We start from the raw sequence: 27,731 nt of genomic DNA on the forward strand, positions 1-27,731 counted from the left end.
AAAACATTTTCAACGTAATAGCAGAAAAAATTTGCAGATTTTAGTGAAAGAGATGCTAGTCCAGATATAGGAAAGACATTTAGAATACCGAACAGACAAGATCAGAAAAGAATGCTCCATTGTCATATCATAATTAAATTATGAAATATATAGAACAAAGAAAATACACTGAAAGCAGAAAAGAAAGAAACATTAAACCATGTATAAAGGAGCACAGTTTTGTTTTGTATGCAGATATCAAATCATTTCAGCATATTTGCTGAGGACCCTTCTTCCTTCATTAAATTGTCTTGGCATCACCATTAGAAATTAATAGTGTAAATACAAAGATTTATTCCTGAACTATTCAGCTCAGTTTTGTTGATTTATGTGTCTATATTTTTGCATGTATCAATTATTTTTAAAGACAGGGTCTTACAGTGTGGTCCTGACTGGATCAGCCTTGAACTCAGAGATCAGCCTGCCTCTGCCTCAAGTGCTGGGATTAAAGGCATGCTCCACCATGCCCCAGCTTGTCAGTGTCAATCTTGATTATTTGTTACTTTGTAGTAAGTTCTAAAGTGGGTAAGTTTTATTCTTCCAATATTATACTTTTTTAGCAATGCCCCTTTTCAATTCAATAAAAACCACATCAGTCTGTACAAAAGTGGAGGTGGAATTTTGATAGGTTTTGCATCAAAACTAAAGATCAATTTAGAAAAGTATCCCTATCTTAACAACATAACATTCTTCTAATCCAAGAAGACATAAATATCTTTCCATCTATTTGAGTTTTAATTTCTTTTCCTAATTATCTTATTAATCTTGATATAATACATGTGTATTTTTATTTAGTTATATTTATATGTGTGGTATGAATATATGCACACCTGGCCTACTTTTTAGGATGTGGTCTTTGATTGATTTAGTGAGATTGGCTGGGCAGTGGCTCTGGGGATCCTTCTGTCTCCACCTTCTTAGCACCTGGACTACTGGCATACACTTACACCTATGTGGGTGCTGGGAATCCAAATTTAGGTCTTCATACTGTACAACAAAGATTTTGACTGAGCCATCTTCTCAGCCCAGAATTATTTTTCCCTACTTCAATTTTATTTTACCACTCTTCCTAAAATAAAACTAATGAAATATATAACATGAACTCTTGTACTTGACACTCATGACAAGCTACCAATTGTTGTGGAATAAAATATTTGTTTAATTATGTAAAAATGTGTTGTTTTATCTTGTTTGCCTAAGGTAACTGATTTATCTAATAAAAAAGCTGAATGGCCAACAGCTAGGCAGAGGAGGGATAGGTGGGGCTGGCAGGCACAGAGGAAAGGGGGTGCCAGCCAGGGCCCAGCCAGCTGGGGGCCAGACAGACAGACAAGGAGGGAGCAGGAAAGCAGGATGGACAGTATGTAGATGAGGAAAATGAGCCTCAGGGCAGCACATAGATGAATAGAAATGGGTTAATTTAAGTTTAAAAAGGGATAGCTAGAAACAAGCCTAAACTAAGGCTGAGCATTCCTAATTAATTATTATTAACTAATATCTGTATCATGATTTAGGGGCTGGCAGTCCAAGAAAGCCTGCTACAACCATTTATCTGCACCTGATCTTTATACTGTCTTCCCTGGGCACTGTCAAAGCAAAACTGTTGGCTGTTTCAATGCTGTCCACATGAGGCACTAAATTGAAAAGGGCTTCTGACACATCGGGGCTGGTGTTAGTAAGAATCCCTGCTGAACTTATTCTATTTTATATGAAGCAGAGTTGGGGCTTATTTTATTTATTTATTTATTTATTAATTATTATTATTATTATTTTATTATTATTTTTGAGACAGGGTTTCTCTATGCAGCCCTGGCTGTCCTGGAACTTGTTTTGTAGACCATGCTGGCCTTGAACTCCGAGATCCCCATGCCTCTACCTGCCAAGTTCTAGGATTAAAGGTGTGTGCAGCTATACCTAGTTGGGGCTTATTGCAGGTATTTTAAGATAGATTTTAAGCATGAAGGTTAATAGACAGGTGCACTACAGAAGAAAGCACAATGAGGGTTTCTCTAAGGTCATTTGTTTACTTTTGTTAGGCTTTGTTGTCCCTGGATGACCTTAGAGTTCACAGTATGTCAAGTGGTGCTGTCTGTAGGTAAAGACAGTTTTAGTTCCTTTCTAATTCATATAGCTTTTACTGTTTTCCTCAAGCCTAGTTACTTCAGGCAAGTTCTTTTTTATTTTTATTTTTTAATTATTGTATTTGTGTTTTAATTTTACACATCAGCAATGGATTCCCCATCCTCCCCCCTCCCACCCCCACTCCCACCTTCCCCCCATCCCCTCCCCTCCATTTCCATCTCCTCCAGGGCCAAGACTCCCCTGGGGATTCATTTAAACCTGGTGGATTCAGCACAGGCAGGTCCAGTCCCCTCCTTCCAGGCTGAGCAAAGTGTCCCTGTGTAAGCCCAAGGTTCCAAACAGCCAGCTCATGCACCAAGGACAGGTTCCGGTCCCACTGCCTGGATGCCTCCCAAACAGTTCAAGCCATTCAATTGTCTCACTTATCCAGAGGGCCTGATCCAGCTGGGGGCTCCACAGCCGTTGGTCCATAATTCATGGGCTTCCATTCGTTTGGCTATTTGTCCTTGTGCTTGCATTAATAACGGTTATCAGTGAATAGAGCAGTCAACCTTTTGTTATTAATAACAGTTATCAGTGAATAGAGCAGTCAACCTTTTGTTATTAAGTGTGACACTGTCTATGGATTTTCACAGGTGCTCTTCACCAGGCCAAAGATGTCCCTTAGTTTCTTGATTGATTTTATTACAAAAGAAAATTGTGGGTTTATTTTACAATTTTTTTCTGCCATTAATGGGAAAATCATGTTTTGTTTTTGTTGTTCTTTATACATCCTTGGATAATAGGATGTTTTATTTTTTGACTTCTATGTGTTATGCCAATCTGGCATTTTGGGGGATAAATTCAATTTGATCAATGTATTTTATTCTTGTAGTATGTTGCTGGATTCTGTGTGTATGTGTGTGTGTGTGTGTGTGTGTGTGTGTGTGCCCGTGCGCACATATGCAGGTCTGGTGGTATATGGTTTATGGTATTGAAGACTGAAGCCAGGGCCTCTCTACCACTGAACTGGATCCCTACCTCTGCCAGCATTTAGGTGAAGAATTTTTTGCTTATATTCACAATGGGAAACTTCTGACTTTTAACAATAATTTCATAAAATGTGTCGTGTGGTGGTATTGTGTTCCCCAAAATATTGTGTGACCCTAATAAACTTATCTGGGGTCAGAGACAGAACAACCACAATATTAAACATAGAGGATAGGCAGTGGTAGCACACGCCTTTAATCCCAGCATTCCAAAGGCAGAAATCCAACTGTTCAAGGATACAGCCAAGCATGGTGACTCATGCCTTTAATCCCAGGGAGTGATGGTAGAAAACAGAAAGGTATATAAGGCGTGAAGACCAGAAACTAGAAGCATTTGGCTGGTTAAGCTTTTAGGCTTTGAGCAGCACAGTTCAGCTGAGACCCATTTGGATGAGGACTCAGAGGCTTCCAGCCTGAGGAAACAGGATCAGCTGAGGAACTGGCAAGGTGAAGTAGCTGTGGCCTGTTTTGCTTGATCTTCCAGCATTCACCCCAATAAGTGGCCTCAGGTTTGATTTTATTAATAAGACTCTTTAAGATTCATGCTACAGTGTTGCTGGTTGTTTTTACTTTTTTCTCTTTTGTGGAGCCAGTCACCCAGCCCCCAATAAGTCACATTTGGAGGTTTATTCTTTATTATATAAATGCCCAGCCTTAGCTTGGCTCATTTCTAGCCAGCTCTTCTTAACTGTAAATTAACCCATCGGTCTTTTGCCTCTGGGCTTTTACCTTTCTCTATTTCTGTATACCTTTCTTTTTCACTCCATTGCTGGTTGTGTAGCTGGGTGGCTGGGCCCTGATGTCCTCCTCCTTCTCTCACTCCTAGATCTCTCCTCCCAGATTTCTCTTTCTGTTAATTCTCTCTGCCTGCCAGCCCTATTCATCCTTTCTCCTGCCTTGCTATTGGCCATCAGCTCTTTATTAGACCATCACATGTTTTAGACAGGCACAATAACACAGCTTCACAGAGTTAAACAATTCAACATAAACAAAAGTAACACACCTTAAAATAATATTCCTCAACAAAAATGACCCAGAAAAATGTTTGCTTTTTGTGAAAGATTCTGGCAGTCATTCTTAAATTTTTTGATAAAATTATCAAATTATTTAACATTTTTTGAAATGAACACTTCTTTAATGTTTTCTTATGCATTTTCTTCATTTATTGACACCTGTCCAAAATATTACTTGTTCTTACTTCATTCAAATAGCATCACTTATTAATACTCATAAAATAATGCCTAGTATACAAAATCTATGCTTTGGGACCTTATGTAATCTTAGAAATCTTGACTACTAGCAAATAAACTATGATGGCTCTTATACTGTATCCAACTCTGCCATCAAAGTCAATGAAAGGATGTTTATGTAAAGATAAGGAAGTAACAATAGAATTCAAGTTATGAGCCAATCACTATACTAAATGTATACACATAAAACTCTATTGTATAGAGTCTTCATTTTACAGACACAGAAGGTAAAACCAAACAAACTCTAACAGATCTGCTTTTTAAAAATATTTCTTTGTCCAGTCCCCTCCTTCCAGGCTGAGCAAAGTGTCCCTGTGTAAGCCCAAGGTTCCAAATAGCCAGCTAATGCACTAAGGACAGGTCTGCCTGTACTGAATCCACCAGGTTTAAATGAATCCCCAGGGGAGTCTTGGCCCTGGAGGAGATGGGAATGGAGGGGAGGGGCTGGGAGAAAGGTGGGGGTGGGGGCAGGAGGGGGGGAGGACAGGGGAATCCATGGCTGAAGTATAAAATATTTAAAACACATAATAATAAAGAAAAAAAAAGATAGTATTAGACACAATAAAGTAATGTGATAAATTTTGATAAGAAAAAAAAAGGAGAAAAAACTATTTCTTTGTATATGGAGGAGTGTATGTGCACAGCATGCATGTGAGGGGCAGAGGACAACTGCCCATGACTCAGTTCTCTCTTACTCTGCACTGAGGCAGGGTCTCTCATTTTTGCTGCTTTGTTACGTATACAGATTTCTGACTGATTTTCCATCTCCATCTCACCATGGGAACGCTGAGAGTGCAGGCCAGTGTTGCTGTATCTGGCTTTTCATATGGGTTCTAGAGGTAGAGCTAAAGCCATCACATTTGTTCAGCAGTTGGGTTTTTTTCTCTCCTGAGACATTTCCATAGCCATACATACATAATGTCAAACGTGTGTGTGTGTGTGTGTGTGTGTGTGTGTGTGTGTGTGTGTGTTTCCAGCATTCTTATATTAAAATTAAGATGGCAAGACAGGAGGATCCCTGGAAGGTCATGGGTCAGATACCATAGTGCAAACAATGAAGATCACACATCAAGAAACACTGTTTCAAGGCAAGGACGACACTGAAGTCCTATGGTCCACAGGCATGCCATGATACATGCATGTTTCCTCCACACATGAATACATACACATGTACACATCTCTTACCCACTTACACGCAAAGATAAAAGGTATATAAATGATATCTAAATAATGCTGTCCTAAAGAGCACATGAACAGATTCCATATTTAATGTGGCAGACTGAACATGTTCTCTTACTTCTGCATCTCTTCAAATCTTTAAAAATGACAGTCAAGAAAGTGAAATATAGGGATTCACAGAGACAAAAGAGGAGAGAATACAATAATTAAATGGACTCAGCAAATATAGAAAGCTTCCAAGGGAGAAGTCAGGGCTGGAGAGACGGCTCTGTGATTAAGAGCGCTTACTACTCCTCCACACGATCCACGTAGAGCAGCGCACAGCAACCTTCATGCCAGCTCCAGGATCCAGTGCTCTAGTCTCTGAGGGCACCTGAAGACATATGCAAACACTCCCCCCAGCACATAATTTAAAAATAAAAAAAAATTTAAAAGAAGAAAGTGTAGAGACTAACTTAACAGACTTGAGAAACCCTATTCCCTGCAGCAATGGGGCTTTTGGGGTGAGAACACTAGGAAACAAGAGGACACAGGCAGGCAGACTCTCAGAAAGGCACACAACTGGAGGTACCCAGACACTTCTGTGGGCCTGGGGTGGAGGATAAACAACAGGAAAATTAGTTTCAATCTCTGGCTCCCTCTGCTATCTCACTCATGCCACCAGGAGTTAGCCTTTTCCTGTACCATCAGGAAACTGAGCAATGTTTTCTGGAGTTGGGTGATCACTCAGTATTTGTTTTCAATACAGTAAAAGCTGAAATCTGAGATGCCAAAATGAAAACAGGAATCAAAAGAAAGTTTATATGTGTTAAACTGGAACACTTGTGGATTCTATTTTTCCATATTAATGTTTTTTAGTTACCATACAAAATAATGGGTTTCATTATGACATTTTTAAAGATATAGATCACTGAACTTATCCTCTACCCCATTATCCCATTTTCCACCCTCCTCAATCATTTCCTTCAGACTTTGTCCCCATTCAGACTTTCATATACATATTCCCCCCACCTTTTTTGGGGGGGTTTTTCAAGACAGGGTTTCTCTGTGTAGTTTTGGTGCCTATCCTGGATCTCACTCTATAGACCAGGCTGGCCTTGAACTCACAGAGATCCACCTGGCTCTGCCTCCCAAGTGCTGGGATTAAAGGCGTGTGCCACCACCACCCAGCTCACATATCTATATCTGTATCTATCTATCTATCTATCTATCTATCTATCTATCTATCTATATCTTAACATTTATTTTATTATTTATTTGTGAGAAACACAAATTTTTCAAGTCCAAGAGAACTAATCTACATATTTACAACTAACACAAGCCCTGTTCACAACTAAGATTTCAAAACAGCAGCAACAGACTTTACTTTTAGATACACACTGACAGCAAGGAGTCTTCTCTATATAGGAAGAAAATCTTTAATACAAAAGACAGAGAGGGTTGGGGATTTAGCTCAGTGGTAGAGTGCTTGCTAGCAAGCACCAAGGCTCTGAGTTCGGTCCTCAGCTCGGGGGGGGGGGGGGGGGGGGAGACAGAGAATGGGCTGGGCATGGTGGTAGAATTCCTTTCAAGAAGTAGAGATATGAAGATTGTTAGTTTGAGACTAGCCTGGGATATATAGTGAGTTCAAGGCCAGCCTGAGCCACACATCAAGATCCCATTCTCTGCAAAAATGGGGCCAGAATATAACGCATTGGTAAGGGCATGCCAAGGCCTGAGGACCATGAAACAAAACAAGCCAGACTGAAACAAACAAATAAAGATAAGGATGTCTCTAAGGAGAAAGAATGACCTTACAGTATCCAACAGCTCAAACAATGAGTCAGGCAGAGAAGAGAGGTATACTAAGTGACAGCTAGAGTGCAGAAGCCAGATGTGAAAACAAAACAAAATATAAACACATTAGAAATGAGGCAATCAATTTCTGGACAAGCAACACACACAAGAAAGGAAACAGAATCATAGCGCAGCTCTTAGTTCACTACCAATTTAAATAAAAATGCATAAAGTCCACAGTGGAAGAATAGTAGGAAAGGTGGGCATGTGAGAGAGGAATAATTGAAGAGAACTCTCTTCATTTTCCTTGGGAAGAAGAAAATAGATAACTAACAATATCTAAACATTTTCAGTAGAAGCTTCATGAAGAACAGCAAATTAAAAAGAGCTGCTTTGGAGGAGTAGGGACCAGCTATTTGCCAAGCTAACCAAGGAACCACTGTTGAACATATTATAAATTTTGTGGACAGTTTTAGCTTTTATAATCATATAAATATTTCTGTAATAAAAATAAACAATTAAAAGCAAATGATATCAGCTTGGTTGAGACTCAATATCACACATAGGATGAAAACAACCTACAATAGGCAAGTCTGTACTTTCTAGCTCTATACCTCAGCTTGGGTGTTGCTTGACCTGTATTTAGGTTCTGGTTGTCTTTTGATTCACTTTACAGGTTATATACAATACCAACCTGGAGAGATCTGTCTGTGGAAAGGAGGCAGAATTAGATACCAAAGGTGATAATTGATATTAAGTGACACAATAGAGTTAATAAAAATAATATAAGTGAAAAAATAGTGGGATGTATTGCTGTATAGTACAAGTGACTTTGTTCTGAATAAAAGCAAATCACAGACCTAAAACCTACAATAGTCCTTAGCCCAGGGAGGAAGTAGCATGCTCTGATGTAGACACAAACCCCAGCAGTGTGTGAATAGCTGATGCTATGCTCAGCAAGGGCAATGATCTCCTGTTGTCTGGACTTCAGGCTCATTGCTTTGTACCATCTGCCCCTCAGTACTTCAAATTCAAAGTCTGGCAGCTCAAGGTAGGAAGGGTATGTCCTGGGTCTCTACAGGTATTTTCCAGAACTACATTCAAATAAAGAAATGTCAGCATCATCATTATATATCAGTATTATTTTTATCAAAGCAGTGAAGCCTGGTTTGTACATAATAAAACATAAGAAAGGGAGCATCCTGGCTTTTTGACCAGTGTGTTTTAGGTTATTCTCTAATAGAAGCATATGTTCACAAAGCTGCTATCAGCTAGATAAAAATTTTTAAGTGTCAACCTGGGGTTCAGGTAGACATGTAGAGGACACTGTCAGATTTCAGCTTCTGGAGGTCACGTACTCAGCTCTAAACTGGGGCTGCATGCCGGATGGTGGTGGCGCATGCCTTTAATCCCAGCACTTGGGAGGCAGAGCCAGGCGGATCTCTGTGAGTTAGAGGCCAGTCTGGGCTACAGAGTGAGTTCCAGGAAAAGTGCAAAGCTACACAGAGAAACCCTGTCTCAAAAAACAAAAACAAAAACAAAAACAAAAACAAAAAACCAATCAATCAATCAATCAAAATAAAAAATAAACTGGGGCTGCTGAATCCTTGCCCTAGGCAGTCATGGTTATTCAAACACAACCCCTGACAAAGGAGAATCCTATTGGCAGTTGTGGATGCCTACTGCCTTTCCTGGGTTAAAAGTCAGTGTTCTGTTGCCTACCTTGAGTTCATCTTTGCTCTGGAAGTTGTCTAAAAGGTGTTGGTAATGGGTGTCACACATCTGACGGAGCAATGAGAGGAGGCAGGACACATATTCGCCCTAGGAACCAATCCAAAACAAAAACAAAACCAGAAACACTTAGCACAGCCAGTCACAGGGGCTTCGTTCTTCAAATCACAGAGGGTAAGAAGAGAAGGGAGGGTTTGAGATGGCCCCAAATGTTCATGGAGAAAGGTGACAACCGTGTTCCTGAAAATGAACTTGTTTCTAGGAGTATTTTGGAGTTTTAATAAAGCTTCTGCAGCACAGGGATATTAAAAACTTTCACGTATAACATCGAGTATTGCAAAGTGAAGTATTACTGTTTTCTCTACAGCAAGGTTTTGGCTAAATAGTCTTCTATTGTAAGAGTACAATACTGAAGTCTACAGAGTCTACTTGGAAAGGGAGCCTCTCCTCTGGGCAAAGTTTGGATCATCTGCTGGGAGAGGGCAGCAGCCCTTCAACAAGGACATTCTGGGTAAGGGCAGCTCAGCTGGGGAATGGGACATAGGTGATCAAAAGAAAGGCAAAGCAATCAAATTCATCTTTGGGAGGGAACAAGCTATGAACTTCAAGGCGTATTTAAGTATAATTATGAGTCTTTTAAGCCAATGAGGGTACATTAAAAAAACAAAACAAAACAAAACAAAACCAATGCTTTAAGGATTCCAAAGACCATGCTATGGCAGTTATTGGCATGGTTCTTAAAGGCTGTCTCCTCAGAAAAGAAAAAGTATTTTACTTAGATGATTTTCAAGTGTTTCTAAATTCACAGGAATTTGACAGTAACCTTTAAACTTATCAAATCCTTTCTAGAGCCCTGAAACTACACAAAATCTACACATGTATATGAACTTCAGTTTTATCTGGAAATGGGAATAAGAAGTCATAATTAATTTGCTGTAAAGGTCAGATGTGTGTGTGTGTGTGTGTGTGTGTGTGTGTGTGTGTGTGTGTGTGTGTATGTGTGTGTCTGCCCCTAGCAAGGGCTGTGTAAGTGTTGATTAGAAGGCCAGGCTACCAGGACATGTCAGGGTACATAGTTACTTTACTACAATGAGCATGCTCTCAACAGGGGCTTTCTAACAAAAAACCTCATTCAACTTCCCTTATGGGATTTTACATGCTGTGATTTTTTTTTTTTAAGCTGACAATCGAATCCAGGGCCTTGAGCTAAATCCCCAAGCCTCATGCTGTGATTCTTTCACTGCTCATTAAGGCCATTTCTGTTCTAAGCTGAAGTTCTAGATCCATTTTAATAGAATTGCTTAATATAGTTAATTATCTTATCAGCCCAGAAGTCTCTTACTCAAGCTTTCTCATCTCTACTTGAATTATGGACATATTGATGAAAGATGAAAAGTTCTTCATCAGAAATCTTTGACATCTAATTTGTTGAAGTTTACTTTAGAATCTGTTCTAGAACAGATGGACTGTCTGATTTGCAATCTGGACATCCTACTTCTTTCAATACAAATGAGTTCCTGTTTATGTCTATTCCTAGGCTGTCACAGTGAGGAGGAACACCACAGACCTGTGCAATAGACAATGCCTATAGTAACAAAATTACTAAGTCTTGTTTTTCAACAGGGGCTCTTAATGAAGGAGACACTTTCTCCATGTCCAGAACACATGCTCACCCTAACATGCTAGAGTTTGGCTTGTTCCCAGAGATGACTTGTTCAGAGAGAGTTCTATCATCTCTCATCTTCCAACTGAAAGAGTTCACAGAAACCGTTTATCATGTTACCACACAAGGGCTGGAAAATTCACTCTGGATATGCCAAGGGTTCTGTCTCTACCCATTTAAGATGCTTTTTTAGTATGTTTCTCTCCTAATTATGTCATATAAATTCATTACTTAGCAACACCTCTGATATTCTACCACACTATATTTTTCTTGATGTTATAAATTTAGATACATATACTATGGACTAAACCAACTAATTTGTAGACCCAAGAAAATTATTCTGTCTTATATATCATTTAGGAGAGCTTTAAGTGAGGTTTCCTACAGGGGATGGCCTGCCTATCTTTTATCTTTAGCCTTTTCCTACAGCTTTATTATATCACTGCTTCAATCAACATTTATAGAAAGTGACTTGGCTTAAAGGCAAAGACCAACTGAAAGTATGGTAGGGAAACCACACAAGAAACATTCCTTGAATCCTCCTTAAACTAGGACCCTGGGAGTATGAAACTAGAGCTTTCAGAGAGGTGAAGGGGGTAAGACTCAAGAAAGAAGAGGGTGGCATGCTGACAACCATGCAGGGAGGAGGCAGAGATGAAAATGGTAGGGTGGTGAGATAGGAGTGATGTGAGGAGCCCCAGGTTAGAAAAGAAAGCAAGAACACCTCAGTGTTAGTTACTAACAGTGATCTCTGCTGTGCACTGCGGGCACCGCTGCCCTCTTACCGCCTCCTGAGCATGTGATTTACTCATGATGGTGAGTAGAGTCTGTAAGAGCACATCCAGGAGGCTTTCCACCATCATCTCTACCTCCTCCATGACATCTGCCTCCTGGAGTGAGCAGTGAAAGAGCACACCATTAGCATTAGGCCAAGCAGAGTTCAGCGAGTAGTCCTTACTAAGCCATATCAGGAGTGAGCTTTGTGACTAGATCCCTGATCTCTCAGACTCACCAAGATGAAGTGTGTAAGGAACCCAGGACAATGGTTTTGGGAGGAGGCAAAGCATGCCTGCCTCTGCTGTCTAGGCATGGTAGCTGAGGCCTTGCCTTTCCTAATGCCACACACAAATTTCAATCTCAGGCAGACACATTAATTTTGACATACAGGACAGAGATGAATGCCCTGAGTTAAATTTGATTTCCCTAGTACAGTGAAAAGAAAGCATTTCTTTACTGACACTGAGAAGTGGTGAAGTTGCACCCCAGTGTGTGGCAGGAGCTTTTTCACTAGTGCAGGCGTCTTTTTTTTTTTTCCACTACTCTCAATTTTTGCAAACCTCCTCTGTGGCCATTTCTAGTTCTTCAGTCTGTTGCTGTTCCCAGCTCATCTGAAAGATTCTATTCTCAATCCATCTTTCTCTTGACAGCTTTATGAAAACAGAACATGCCTTCTCATTATAGGCTACTTCCCAGTTATTAGAATTTTAGAAGAGTTTGTATTACCCTTTCATAGACATCACATATTCATTTCAGACTTTTTAGGGTGGCTTTAATTATCTCTCAAAGAGATTCCCATTGTCCCTTCTCCAAAATATATTTTAAACTTTTATTTTGGGTGCCTGTGTGGTTTATGTGTAGTACACATGTATGCAAGTGCACACAGCTGTGTGAGCACATACGGAGGTTGACACCAGATGGCTTCTATTTTCTTTTCACTACAACCATCATCATTGTCTGAGACCAAGTCTTCAACTGATTCTAGAGTTTGCCATGTCATACAGAATGGCTGGCCAGCAAGCCTCCTGGGTCTTCCTGTTCCTCCATTCATTCTCTCCCCACAGTGCTGGGGTTATAGACACATGTACCATCATACCAGTTTTTACATGGGTGCTAAGAGAACCAAATTCATGCCTTTGTGCCTGCAAAGCAAGCACTTTAAACACTGAGCCATCTCCCCAGACTTTCAAAATATTTGTACCACTACTGATCATAATGCTCATCCTCTATCCAACCATCATCATTAAACATTTACTATGTGCCATTCACTGTTTGAGAACCTGACTATACTGAGATTAGTGAACTAGACAGAGACTATCTCTGATCTCACAGAGCTTAAATTTATCCATTCACCAAATATAATTATTTTCTTTCTGCCCCATTTCACATAAGGAATTAGCTCTTGGGGCTAGAGTAATCTTTCCCATCTATCAAAGTGATTATAACACTCTTTTCTTGTGATACAGGTTTGAGCAGTTATAGTCAACTCAGATCTCTATTCTTCCAAATACAACAAAACTACATCTTTCAGGATTTTCACTGGTATCCATTTTTTTTCCTTTTAAAAAATTCTTCAATTTCTCCCTTCCCCCCCTTTTTTAGTAATAAGCTATCTCATATATGACCTGTACTTCTGTAGATATTATGTGTTTGGCATGGCTTCTATGAGGTCTGGTGGGAAGGAGAGTTGCCAGGTCTTGCCTGGAACAAAAAGCAAACAACAGGGTCACTACAACCACTATAGTCACCTTTTGATAGGCTGGGCCTCTGTCATTAATGGCACTTTTGTTCAGGATAGCAGAGCTCCCTTTTTGGGTTTCAGTCTTTTGCTCAAATGAGGCATGCCTTTGTTTTAGGTGCCTCTTTTGCTCCACCTATGTAGTCTAACTTTGTATGTTATCACCTGGACTATGCTCTTTATTTTAAATACACTTCAAATTTTATTCTAGGAGGATTAACTTTAAAAAATTATGTAATAAAACCTATGCTTATTCTCATTCTCTTTATAGCTTTCCTAAATCTCCCAATTTTTTTTGTAATACACATTTCTTCTATTATAAATATAAAAAACAGGGGTTGGGGATTTAGCTTAGCAGTAGAGCACTTGCCTAGCAAGCATAAGGCCCTGGGTTTGGTCCTCAGCTCTGGCTAAAAAATAAACAAACAAACAAACAAATAAATATAAAATAAATAGTATGAAAATAAATTCTTTTCTTTTTCTTTTTTTTTTTTTTTTCCGTTTTTTTGAGACAAGGTTTCTCTGTGTAGCTTTGCGCCTTTCCTGGAACTCGCTTTGTAGACCAGGCTGGCCTCGAACTCACAGAGATCTGCCTGCCCCTGCCTCTGGAGTGCTGGGATTAAAGGCGTGGGCCACCACCGCCTGGCCGAAAATAAATTCTAAAAAAAGAAAAAGAAAATCAATTCTATTCTCACTTTACTCTTCTCCTACCTCAATCTCCCTCCTATTACCACATACTTCCTCAAAATAAAATAAAATAAAATAAAATAAAGAAAAAAAAAGAAAAAAAGAGAAAAGAAGATAAAACATTTAGTAGAAACCTGACCTCTAAAGAATGAATTCTATACCCACAGAGCACTCTATGGGTAGCAAACAGCTATTGCATATCCTGACCTCATCTACCAAGATGTAAAGATGCCATAGGTAGAGTCAAGCTATCTGAAAGCTGAAAGAAAAGTCTGAATAAGCAAGCTTCTTCTGCCCCCTAGACTCGGTCTGCTTCCTGGTATTTGTATTTATAATCCTAAGAAAACTCCCAAGAATCTAGAATTAATACCTTTTGATAGCAACAGAAGATGGAACAAAACTGGGCTTTCTGATCCGAGGGAAATTATATATCTGCGTACATTTATAGTAGTGTAACAATTAAAGTAGTATAACAATTAATATACCAAGAATGTATTGTATTGAGAAACCCGTGGGCACACACAGATTTCCACTCATTTTGGCACTTTTTTTTCACCAATAAAAGCATCTCTGACTGAGAAGTGAACAAAGTGATCACTGTTGGTCTGCTCCTGAGTATAATAACATAAGATCAGGGCAGAGATTAAGTGGGGACAGGTGTGGGGTCACTACCAGAGAGCTGGTCTTGACGATGGAGAAGATACTGCCCAGAATCCCTGAGCAGATTAGCAGCTCTTTCTGCTGCCTCAGGTGAAGATGAATGTGATGAAGAACCACAGGAAGCAGGATGCGGCGGGATTCTAGGAAAGAAAACAGAGATGAGGTTGTCCATGAGGACAGCTAACTATTGCTAGAAGACAGTGGTACTGTGGGACTTAAAGGAGGTAAAGAATAGAGTCACAGTAGAAGTTACCCACTTTGAAAATTCTAAAAATCCTGAGCCTAGAAACTGTAAGCCATTTCATGGTTCTCTTTTTTTCTTCATTATTATTTTAGATCCCTATACTATAATGACATTTGATAGCTTTTGACTTTGCTTAATTGAAAAGTTATAATGCATGGGTGGGGCTGGGGGTGGAGAGAGAGGAAACTATGTGAAGAGATTTTATAAACCATTTTCTTTTCTAGGGTAAAAGCCTAGGACCAAAGCCTGTAGTTTTTGCTAGAGATTACAAAACAGTTTCAGATTCGAAAACATGGACAGTAGCTTGTGTATGTTCTGGAACTCTGTCCTCTGAGCATGACAGCTATCACCATTCCTTAATTAGAGCAGCTGTAATTAGCCACAAGAGAGCCTCAAGATTTGACCTGGTGGCATGCATTCCTTATGGCATGGGGGAGGGTCATCAGGGCATCACTGGAGGCTCCAGCCACTCCCTCCTGTGCCTCCTAGATGCATCTACTTCAGCTCTGGCTGTACGTGGCTCAGGGAAGAACCAGAGTATATAGGTGAAAGGTTCACTGAAGATTGCACCTATGTGGCTCTAGGGAAGTTGTTAATCCAAGTTGGGGTGAAACTTTTCAGTGATGAAGCTGTTCTGGAGTCACCCATGTGAGTAACCTCTCACCCACACTCCTGTATGCCCAGTAAATTTGTTGGTTCAAAAAAAAGATGTAAATAGAAGCCTGCTTCCAAAGGATATCTTTTCAACGATTAAGCTCCAAATTAAAAGTAGTTAGTTTTATCTGGGCTGTGGTAGTGCACACCTTTAATCCCAGTACTTGGGAGGCAGAGGCAGGATGATCTCTTTGATGTCAGCTTTGTTTAAAAAGCAAGTTCCAGGATAGCCAGAGCTGTTACACAGAGAAACCTTGTCTCAAACAACAACACAAAACAAAACAAACAAACAAAAAAGTAGTTGTTTACAGTGAAAAATCCATGTGAATGTCATACTTAAGAACTATGATTTGTACGCTTATTAGGGATTTCTAATTGCCCCTCATCATGCCATGGCTAAATAGTCTGTCACTCCTATTCTGGTATGCATTTACCTTGTCAAACCATCTGGCCTATCTCTTTTCTGTCACAGCTTGGTAGACTGCTACTGGTAATGTTCATAACAACAAACAGAACAGGAGTATAACCTTAGCCTGTCATAGCCTTTGCTAACTAGTGAGCTCTGACTCCAATCCTACTGCACACACTTAAATATCTTTCTTTTCTTCTTCATGTTGCCAGAATAGCATGTCATGAAAAAGAAACCATGTTTGGAAGCCCTAATTCAGACAGGCCGAATGATATTCAAGCTCCCTTACTAATAAGAGTTCTTTGACAGGGTTTCTCTGTGTAGCTTTGCGCCTTTCCTGGAACTCACTTTGGAGACCAGGCTGACCTCAAACTCACAGAGATCCGCCTGCCCCTGCCTCCCAAGTCCTGGAATTAAAGGCGTGCACCACCACTGCCTGGCTAATAGGACTTCTTAAGCAGACTGACTCCTCCTACAAGCTTGATTTTCTCCTGTGTAGAATGGGGTGTTAAAGGCCTTTTTCTACTAAATACAATGCAAGTGTGAACATGTTTCTGGCACCCTAAACTCTTGTGTGGTAGTGACTGTGCATCCTTGCAGATACTGTCCCCTACCTGTCCATAATGATTAAGTTGGATTATCAATAACACAAGTCATGGAAATTATAATTTACTGTTTACATTTGATCATAGTTAAGAGTTCCACATGAACTTTAGAAATAATTTCTTTCATTTTTATTTTATGCATATAGTTTTTTTTTTTTCTCATTCCAAATGTATACAAGTGCCCACAGAGGTCAGAAGAGGGGACTGGATTAATTGGAACTGGAATTGCAGATGGTTGATGCTGGAAATTGAACCTAGGTCATCTGGAAAAGCAGTCAGTGCTCTTAACCACAAAACCATCTCTCCAGTCCCCAGAAATAGAAAAAAAATTAAGTGAAAGGTAAATTATATGACATATAAGAGATTGACTGTTTTGTCAAATATTTATAATATGTTCAAAAAGAACAGATATTATTCTATATTTAAAAAGATGTCTGGATTTTAAAAACTATTATATTTTAGATCAAAACATAAACACAGTAGGATTAATAGCAAGCAATAGCTGCTTTCAGATAAAATAACAGTTTATGGTTAGAACATGCCAGAGAAGACACCAGATTGGTATGTTCAGAGAATTTAAGAACTAGTTATACGACATCACTGACAAAGAGCATCTATAACTTGAACAATGAATTAGAGTAAAATGCAAATGAAAATTTGGTGGTGGATTATCATAAAATCTAATTATATAGTCCAACATTACACGAGTTTTAAGAAAAAATTTTCTGAAGTGATCATGTAAAGCAGCTGAACACATACAAACATAACAGAAATAAAGGACGTGAGAGCAGTTAGCTGCTTCATTTTCTGTATTTTTTAAAAGTGACTTTTTTAAAACAGCAAATAAAGGAAGAGTTGTAAGCAGTGGGTTTAGTGACTGTGTCCAAATCAATGACAACAGTTTTCAACCTGAGGCAGAAGAAAGACAACAAGATGGGCTGACTTCTTCAATGGCAGTGTCACCTTTACTGCTCTGCACTGGTAGAGCTGAGTTAATGAAAAGATCTCCTTAGTATTCCAAGTGTATACAGCATTGAACTAGTAAGTTTTTTTTATTTATTTTTTTTCATTTTACATTAACAACCCCTGTTCCCCTCCCTTCCTTTCTCCCATTCCTCCCACCCCAACTCTATCCCCTCCTCATAGCGGGTAGGCCTCCCTTGGGCAGTCAACACAGGCTGACATATACCAAGTTGGGGCAGGACCAAGCCCCTCCCTACTGCATCACAGCTGAGTAAGGCATCAGCACCACAGGGAAAGGGTTCTAAAAAGCCAGTTTGTGTACCTGGTCCCATTGCCAGGGGATCCACAAACACATCAAGCCACACAATGGTCACCAACATTCAGAGGGCCTAGTACGTTCCCATGCAGGCTCCCCAGCTGTCAGTCCAGAGTCCATGAGCTCCCACCAGCTTGGGTCAGCTGTCTCTGTTTTTTCTCACCATGATCCTGCCCCCCCTTGCTCCTATAATCCCTCCTCCCTCTCTTCAGAGAGGAAGAGCAACGAAAGAAGTATCTTGACAGTGAACCATTAAGGGGTTAGGGAGAAATCTGGAGCTAGGGAAATTCTCAGGAACTCACAAGGAGGTCCCCAGCTAAGATTTATAGCAATGGTGGAGAGGGTGCTTGAACTAGCCTTCCCCTGTACTCAGATTGGTGTCTACCCTAATTGTCATCATAGAACCTATATCCAGTGACTGATGGAAGCAGATGCAGAGACCCACAACCAACCACTTGGCCAAGCTCCTGGAATAAGTTGTTCTTATACTTGGAAGTAAAACTTTAAAAATTAACACGTAAAATTCTAATTATGAAAGTTCAGATAGCTGTTTTGCTGATGCTTCAGATTTATTCTTGCACTTGGAGGCTTATTCTAGAACAGGATCCTACTTAAATAATCAGGCTCATATTTGATGCAGCTGAAAGGTTGAACTGGATCACAAGCAATATAGTTTCATGGATAAATCCAAAGGTTCTTTCTGAAGGTATCCTAGATTCTTGATTTATAGTTAGGCTGTGCTGACCTCCCAGGGAATATGAAAGGCTTTCTGTCCACTTCTATCGAGAGAGAGAGGAGGGGGGAAGGAATCTATCTGACTGGTGAGCAAAAAAAAAAAAAGCAAGCACAGGGTTTCCCAGGTCCCTTTTCAGGGCCTTTTAAAGCTCCTTGGCTTGTCCTCATCTTCTTGGACTGGACCCGCTTGCTTCTTTTGTTCTCTCTCCTTCCCCTTGGTACTTTCATCTGAATGCTGTTGTGACATGATCCCATAGCCAGGATATGGCTGTACCTGTGGCCTGGAGACAAAAGGCCTCCTACTACACACTGAGTGTTTATGTCCCTATCAAATCATACATCAAAACCTAATCTCCATGTGACAGTATTTAAAGTGGGAAACTTGTATTCCTGATTGCTCCAAGACATTATCATGAAGGGGTATTGGATTTTGTCAAATGCCTTTTCTGCATCTAGTGAGATGATCATGTGGTTTTTTTCTTTGAGCTTCTTTATATGGTGTATCACATTGACAGACTATTGTATGTTGAACCATCCTTGCATCCCTGGGATGAAGCCTACTTGATCATGGTGGATAATTGTTTTGATGTGTTCTTGGAGTCTGTTTGCCAGAATTTTATTGAGTATTTTTGCATCAATGTTCATGAGGGAGATTGGTCTGTAGTTCTCTTTCTTTGTTGCATCTTTGTTTGCTTTAGGAATCAGGGCAATTGTAGCCTCATAGAAGGAATTTGGTAATATTCCTTCTGCTTCTATTGTGTGGAACAATTTAAAGAGTATTGGTATTAAGTCTTCTTTGAAGATCTGGTAGAATTCTGCACTGAGACCATCTGGTCCTGGGCTTTTTTTTTTTTTTTTTTTTGGTTGGGAGACTTTTAATGACTGATTCTATTTCCTTAGGGGTTATTGGACTATTTAAATGGTTTATCTGGTCTTGATTTAACTTAGGTATGTGGTACCTATCCAGAAAATTATCCATTTCTTTTAGATTTTCCAGTTTTGTGGAGTAGAGGTTTTTGAAGTATGACCTAATGATTCTCTGGATTTCCTCATTGTCTGTTGTTATGTCCCCCTTTTCATTTCTGATTTTGTTAATTTGGATGCTCTCTCTCTGTCTTGGTTAGTTTGGATAAGGGCTTGTCTATCTTGTTGATCTTCTCAAAGAACCAACTCTTTGTTTCATTAATTTTTTTGTATTGTTCTCTTTCTTTCTATTTTATATTTTTATATTTTTATAAAATATTTTATATTTTTCCAACTTCTTTATGTGGACATTAAGTGCTATGAATTTCCCTCTTAGCACTGCTTTCATAGTGTCCCATAAGTTTGGGTATGTGGTGTATTCATTTTCATTGATCTCTAGGAAGTCTTTAATTTCTTTCTTTATTTCTTCCTTAACCCATTGGTGATTCAGTTGAACATTATTCCGTTTCCATGAGATTGTCAGCTTTCTGTAGTTTTGTTGTTGTTGAAATCTAACTTTAAACCATGGTGGTCTGATAGAACACAGGAGGTTATTCCAATTGTTTTGTATCTGTTGAGATTTGCTTTGTGGCCAAGTATGTGGTCGATTTTAGAGAAGGTTCCATGAGGTGCTGAGAAGAAGGTATATTCTTTTATGTTTGGATGGGATGTTCTGTAGATATCAATTAAGTCCATTTGAGTCATAACATCAGTTAAATCCTTTATTTATCTGTTAAGTTTCAATTTGGCAGATCTGTCCAATGGTGAAAGTGTGGTGTTGAAGTCTCCCACTATTAATGTGTGGGGTTTTATATGTGATTTAAGCTTTAGTAATGTTTCTTTACATATGTGGGTACCCTTGTGTTTGGGGCATAAATGTTCATAATCGAGACTTCATCTTGGTGGATCTTTCCTGTGATGAGTATGTAATGTCCTTCATGATCTCTTTTGATTGATTTTGGTTTGAAGTCTACTGTGTTTCCCAGGCATGGCGTAGGGGCCACTCTCAGCTGATGAGGGACAGGGCCAGCTCTCCCACTTGCTCCAGGAGTTGATGGGCAGTGTGTGTGTGTGTGTGTGTGTGTGTGTGTGTGTGTGTGTGTGTATGTGCATGTGCATGCATCTTCCTCTCCCCATGCTGCTACATGACAGATGAGTAATGGGACAGCTCTCCCATGCTCACAACTTCAGCCAGGAACTTTACTTTTCATGTGCTGAGTTACAGGCATGTGTCCTCATGTCCCCCTTTTTTACACACACACACACACACACACACACACACACACACACAGTCTTACTATTTAGCTCAGGCTGGTTTCAAACTCAAAGATCTACCTGTCATCATACCCAGCACTATTGTTTGTAAGCCACCCCGTTTACGCCCTATGAGTATGCCCTAAAGTACGGGTTCCTAAGAGTAAATTGTGAAAGAGGCAGCGGGTGTAGGTCTTAGCTGAATTTCTCATATAGTTTGCTAAAATCTCTACACTTTAAGGCTCACTAATTTCTTGCATCATGGCTGTTAAACTGATATTTTGATCAGTTTAAACTTAGCTACCATCCTGGAGGGGAAGAAATAAACTCTCTCAATTTAATTTACCTGAAAAAGAAAATAGGCGACTATCCACTGTCCTGGCGATGGACTGCAGCTTCACCACATCCATTGACTGTCCGATGTGCACAGTGCTAGGCATGCTTCCCAGTGTGCCTCTCACAAACTCTGCTACCTCTTGCACAGTAAACATCTGCAGGAGCTCGTCAAAGATGGTAGGGAAAGAATTAAGTAGGGCAGCCTGTGGGAGCAAGTAAAGCTGTGGTTAGCTCAAAGTTAGGTTTGTGCTTATCTTGTATGTTCAAAGATATGAGGTTGAAAGAGTTTCAGAAGGCATTATAGCACCCCTGCCTTGAGAGAGTTCTTCCCGGGCCCTGGCTGTACTTAGTCCTACAGCACTCTTGGAGCGCAGGGAAAGGGAGTCCAAAACTGAAACCCGGGTTTTTGCCAGGGCTCAGGCCATTTGGAGCTCTACCAACCTGCCAAGCATTTGCAGAGGAGAGAAGGGAGTATAAAGAGAAATCTGCACAATATAGCTTAAGACAAACAGCTATTTTTCCTCAAAAAAAGACTTAAACATTTTGTCTTTATGATTAAGCTCTTGACTTTTCAATTTTGGTTTCCAACACAAGCCAGAAACCTCTAAGAAAGGGAAAAGTAATCGAAAGCTGAGTGCCTTCAAGCAGTACTAGCTGGACTCCATTAATAGCAGTAACCCAGCTTTAAGAACTGGACCACTTTCCAGGGATAGTGATATTTGTATATGATCATGTAATCTGAAGAATACATACATTATTTTCTAATATGTGATCTCTGGCAGTCTCAAGTATAATTCAAAAGTATGGGAAACATGGATTCATTCAGTTATAAACTCTTGAGGACTACTGATAATGCTGACTTAGAATCAGTGACTCAGATGACCCAAACAAAAAGAGGAGTAGAGAGGGAGAGGGAGAGAGAAAACACACGTGCATGTGGGCTTCTAGGATCTGAGCTCTGTAAGCAAGATGGGGTCTCTTGAGAAAAATGTAACAATTTATTTTAACGAGGTGGGGAAAGCATGATGGCATTAGTAGTTTTATTTGTTCATTCATTTGAATCACATTTATTTATTTATTTAGTGGGGAGCACATGCTCATGTGGAAGTCAGAGGACAACTTATGTAGTTGGTTCTCTCACTTCATCACGTGGGACCTGGAGATCAAACTCAGGTCATCAGGGTTGGCATCATGAGCCTTTACCTGCTGAGCCATCTTGCTGCCCCAATCTGATAATACTGATCCATAATTTTTGAGAGGCAGAACACTATAGGAGAAAAATAATAGATTTTTAAATTAGACACATGAGTTCAAATTCCAGCTTTAAGCCAGGTGTAGTGTTTCATGTCTGTAATTTTAACTATTCAGGAAGTTGAGACAGGAGGTTACAAGTTTAAGACCAGCCTGGATAACACAACAAGACTCAATACAAGTAGACAAATGCCCAGTTTTATCATTTGCCTGCTGTATGTTTGACAAATTGCCCTAATCTTTGGTTTTCTCATCTATAAAATGGGGATAATGCTGTTACTGGCATACGGAAAATTTAGGTGCATTGTTTTCGGCAGAGTGCCTAGAACACAACAAGTCTTCAATAATGCTATATGCTATGTTAACTGTCAATTTTCAAAGTCTAGGATCACCTGGGAGAGGGGTCCCTGGGCATGCCCTTGAGAGGTTATCTTGATTATGTTAACTGGTGTGGGAAAAGCCATCTTTATTGTAGGCAGGACTGTTCCCTGGGCAGGGGATCCTGAACTGCATAAACAAAAAGGACTGAGCAGCAACATGCATTCACTGCTCTCTGTTTCCTGAGTGGGGATGTAAAGATGAACTGTTTCGAATTCCTGCTGTATGTTGAACTGTGAGCAGAACAAACGCCTTCCTCCTCAAGTTGTGTTTGTGACAGTGTTTTACCACAGCAACAAGAAAAGAAGCAAAGATGGATGAGCTGGCTCTTATTTTCTTCTTGGATTTGTTGAAAGCACCATGAAGGAAGCTTTTTGTACTTCTTAGTCTTCTTATACCACGAATCCCAACAAGATTTACAAAGGGAAACAGAAGTGGCACCTTAAGAACTAAAGGTAACAGCCCACTTTTAACAAGTGAGCTAGGTTAGGGAGGATGTTCTTCTTAAAGGATCCACCAGGCAGTCAATAATGGCATAGAGTGAAAATTTATGCCACAGGAAAACCTGTACTACTGTCCTTTATGTTAAGGCCAGACTAAAGCATGAAATTCATACAAATTCTGTCTTCAGATTAATAACTCTATGAAATATCAGGAATTTTATTTTACGGCAGTTAAAACTAGTATACAAGCATGTAAGCAATTCAGATACAAAAGACAAAAAGAGGGTTAAGTATGTCATACTCAGTATATGAAGAAATTTCCTACAATTATGCATCAGAACAGAAAGATATACTCTGACAACTTCTGATAGTCATGATCAATGATAGAAAGTCTAATTGAATTGTAAATTTTCTAAGAGTTCTGAAACTCGTGAAACATAAGCTTGGTAGCAAAGAATCAGATTTGAACCCTAAACATATCTAAACTGATACGAGGTCTACCAGGTCTAAGCTATCTATTCTGATGTGTCTCCCAATGACCCAAGGAGGCAGCAGATGAAATGCCCAGTGGTCAACCAGGAACAAAAGCTGGTTCTGCAAGAACATTTTGACAAGTGTATGTACTGAGCTAGAAGCACCACTGTTTATACAAAGCATTGACAAACACCCAGAAAGCTTGTCTACCCTGCTCTGTTAGCTACCTTCAATCTGTCTGTAACTCTTTTTGGGGAGAGAAGCAGCAGGTATCCTTGGCCCCTATTAGAAGGAACAGACAGACTGGGGAAAGTCAGGGAGAAGAAAATGAGTCTCTTGTACTTTTAAAGTGAGCTCATAGGCGTTTTCTTAGAGGGGCTCTCAAAACCCTGAGAATTCCTTTGTAGCACGGAGCTCCCAGATGACACTTGTTTTTTGGCCAAGGAACCTACAGATAATTCATGGGTATAAAGGGACAATAAAGAGGCAAGTGGAAGACAAAAAAATAATTGACTATTCTAAACTAAGTAATACAGGGCTTAAACATACAGTTTGACTAATCACTTGTGCAGTCATGGAATGGAGAGACACAAAGAAACTTTGTTGACAGCTTTTGGCATAATTGGCTTCAAGGAGCTGAAGAACTACAACTCACTAGATAAAAGGCTACTACTTTGATAAGAGAAAATAACCCCAACCCCTACATGGATGAAGTAATGTATATTTGATTTATTATAGCACAAGTCTGCTTGGTAAAGGTAATAGGCTAGCTGGTTAGGAAATTTTGGTATGAGGAAGAAAACTTCTAACACTGGTATTTCTAATAGAATCCAGCTCTAATGCTTCTTAGTCAGTCCATTCAGTTATTCCTATTAGGTTTCAATTTATCCCATTCTTAACAGTTGTAATGGGTAAGTTTTCATAAAAACTACCTAGGAAATAAAATCCCTACATATTTTAAATATCCCCTATAAATACAATGTTACTAACAACTATAGAATGGTAACTAGCAAATTTGGTCTAAGGAGAATTTATAATAATAAAGTTCTGCTGCTTTTCAAGTATAAAGCCAGTAAGCCTTTTCATACCTCACAGCTGAGGCAAAGTTGGTTTTCAAGTAAAGAGCAGCATTTTGTTCTACCAAATATGTATTTGTAAATCACTTCTTTCCCAACACACAGAACCTTACCACAATTTCTTCAATTCTAGAAATCAGACAAAGAAAGTGCCTGCTAAGACAGAGTCTTAGCAGTGACATCTCCCCACAAAGTAGCTATAGATGTCCATCCCAGAATGGGGCTGTCGACAGTAATGCATGGATAGAAGAGGGTCTTGGGGGTTTTCCCCTCACTACTAAACTACTTGTTACTAGTAGTGCAGAGAAGAGGGGGTCACCGACTTCAGTTGTGTATCCACTGGATACTCCACCAGGCTCTGATGGAGTTCCAATCCAATGGTTTACACAGATGGCCATAATTACACTAAATGGGCCACAGAACCATGCCAAGAGTCAGGTACCTCAGAAAGGGACTGGTAGGGAAGAACGAAGTTGTTAAGGAGGGAAAGGAGATAAAAAAAAAAAAAAAGGGTCGGGGAAAGAATACTCAGAAGTTATCATAAATGAAGTTGTCAAAGAAGTAACTTAATCTAGGAAATCCCCATACAACACAACAACAGCAGCATCGAGAAACCTCACACTGTCCCCCAGTTCACAGACCTGCGTGAAGAGGAGCGTTTCTGAGTTTCTACTGTCCAGACTCAGCACAAACCGGATGGACTGGAAAAGCTCCTGAATACTAGACCGGAACTGTTCCTCTTCCATCCCACATGTTGCTCTTGAATACAGGATTCGTGACTGCACAATGAACTTGAAAAGGTACTCCAGAGCCTAGAAATGTAGGAGGAAAAGTAACAGAGAGACACTGAAGACAGCTAGGAACTCACATAACAAGAATGTAAGGGCAAAGAAACAGAAAAAAAAAATTCAGGTGACATGTGATTGATTCCAACTATAGATGGGCACTTTATTTTTAACAATCTTTCCTCAAAGATCCAAACTGTCACTAAGCAGAAGCTGTCTGCTTACTGACAAAATGATCAAATGATTTTATAATCATTCTCTAGGTTCTGGAATTAAGAAGTCATAATTATTCAAAGGGTTAAATTAAAGAACATTCAGAATTCAAAGAAAATTCAGATTCTTTGTATTTTTTTTTTAAAAGGCAGAAAATGGAAAACCCCAAAGGCAAGGATATAGCTTAGCTACTTTTTTTTTAAGGCAGGGTCTTGCTGTGTGGCCAAGGTTGACCCACAAACTCACTATCTACCTGCACGTCCTGTGAAGTGCTGGAATTATAGCATATGGCACCACACCTGGTATAAGTACTTTTGAGTTTACTCTAAGAAAAAAAGGCTTTTAAGGAGTCTCCTGCAACTTTACATTACAGGTGGGGTCTGGACTAGGGACTTCTGCCTCCTTATAGAAGGTCAAAGAAGTCTGGAAAACTAGTCCTAGGTTGTATAGCAGCTTGTGTACCTGAATCCGCATTCCAGTTCCTTCCAGCCATGATATCTGCCGTTAACAGTATAGGAGCAACATAGAAGATAATGTCCTCAAAAAATGGCTTAAGAGCAGAATGTAATTCTGATGGATACTTGCAATTTGGCTGATACTTATCAACAGAGTAATTCTCCTTTAAGAGCCCCAAGACTGTTTACCAATTAAAGAAATGCTATATTATCTCAGATAGAAAGGCAAAAACACCAGACTAAAACAAGCAAAACCAAGTACTTGAAATACATAGAAAAAAACAATTATTAGCTTCTTTTTAGCATCTGCCTGTTAGGTTTGGCTTAGGAAATTCAGTTCATAGGGTGATGATTAGTTTAGGAAAATGTGTGTGGTAAGTTGTTCTGAGTTCCACATGCACATTCCATATCCACAGACAAACAGACAAGCAAACAAATGTCGTTTAGATTTTTAAAGGGCAGGAAAGGAGATAGCCAGATAAGGACTTGTATTCTCCTTTGTTTACTGCTCTGTGCCACAGACCAAGCCATTCCTGATGTCATGTCTTGCCTGCCATGATGAAGAGCATTCCTCTGAACTGTTAGTTGTTTTTTACTGGGTATTTGATCACAACAATGAAAAAAAGTAACGAATACAGTGGCCTCATACAGTGTTAGAGCCCTGTGCTTAGAAGCCTTTTAACATCTAGTGAATAGGAAACGTCTGTTACTTTATAAATCCAGACAGATACTTGCAAGCTATGTGCTGTGACTGTTCCACTGTCTGTATTTTAGTGATTCCTCATGCCTGTGCAGCAGAAAATATAAAATACCAAGGCCCAGTCTCATTTATAGGTTATGCCAGTCACTCAAGTAGGAGTTATTCCCTCTACATGACATGGATATTCTCAGTCACAGAGGAATTTCTCAAAAATTTCACAGGTTTAGGCTAAAATGTGAGCCTGTTAAAATGTCTTATTGTCAGAGGAGGCAAAGGATCAGTGATTATGTGGAATATGGGAAACAGAAATAGTTTTTTTAATATGAAAGCCTAGGATATCTATTATATCTAGTTATATACTACACACATCTTGAATTTTAAAAAGAAAATATTTTCTTCTCAGCATTGCCCAATTGTAGCTGTTTGCTTTTCAGTCAGAAATGACTACTACAAGAGATATTCTAAATAGCAATGTTGTTCACATTTTCCATACATGATGGCTTAGTTCTTTTACTAGGTTCTATGATATAAAATAGTGTGCAAAGGAGCACAGGATTGTTTTAAAGTCCTGTGCAACCTGGACAAAGGAGAAGAAAACAAGCCCACTTTAAATTTTCCATTACTACCCGATTTCCCCTTTCTCACTCCTGATAACTAGCTCGCAACCTTTGAGACCCCAAGACGAGTGGGGTAGAAGGTGAAGGGTACATCCTAGGGTATTTGTTCAAGATTCAAGGGGTTGCTCCCAACCCTGTTTGGAGAAAGTGAAGCATTAACTGAGGCTAAAGCAGCTACGCCATCCTTTTCTACTCAGTAAATCTGAAAGGAGAGGAGACTGTGAACATTTTTACAGCTTTCTCTCTTCTT

The 27,731-nt window shown here is 39.6% G+C and overlaps 1 protein-coding gene across 7 annotated transcripts in view; it reads right to left on the minus strand.

Moving 5' to 3' along the window:
* Positions 1-27,731, minus strand: part of Dock3 (dedicator of cytokinesis 3) — a 391,678-nt gene that overhangs the window by 75,946 nt on the left and 288,001 nt on the right. For 6 of the 7 annotated variants that reach the window (XM_036193576.1, XM_036193572.1, XM_036193575.1 and 3 more), the window contains exons 23-27: positions 25,353-25,523; positions 21,100-21,292; positions 14,623-14,750; positions 11,492-11,638; positions 9,077-9,175 (exon numbers count right to left, since the gene is read on the minus strand). In XM_036193576.1, coding sequence (XP_036049469.1) covers positions 9,077-9,175; positions 11,492-11,638; positions 14,623-14,750; positions 21,100-21,292; positions 25,353-25,523 — 738 coding nt within the window. The remainder of the gene's footprint in view (positions 1-9,076; positions 9,176-11,491; positions 11,639-14,622; positions 14,751-21,099; positions 21,293-25,352; positions 25,524-27,731) is intronic. The other variant, XM_036193574.1, reaches the window with a different exon arrangement.

The sequence above is a fragment of the Onychomys torridus genome, chromosome 7 (assembly GCF_903995425.1).
Source record: "Onychomys torridus chromosome 7, mOncTor1.1, whole genome shotgun sequence".
NCBI classification, from domain to species: Eukaryota; Metazoa; Chordata; class Mammalia; order Rodentia; family Cricetidae; genus Onychomys; species Onychomys torridus.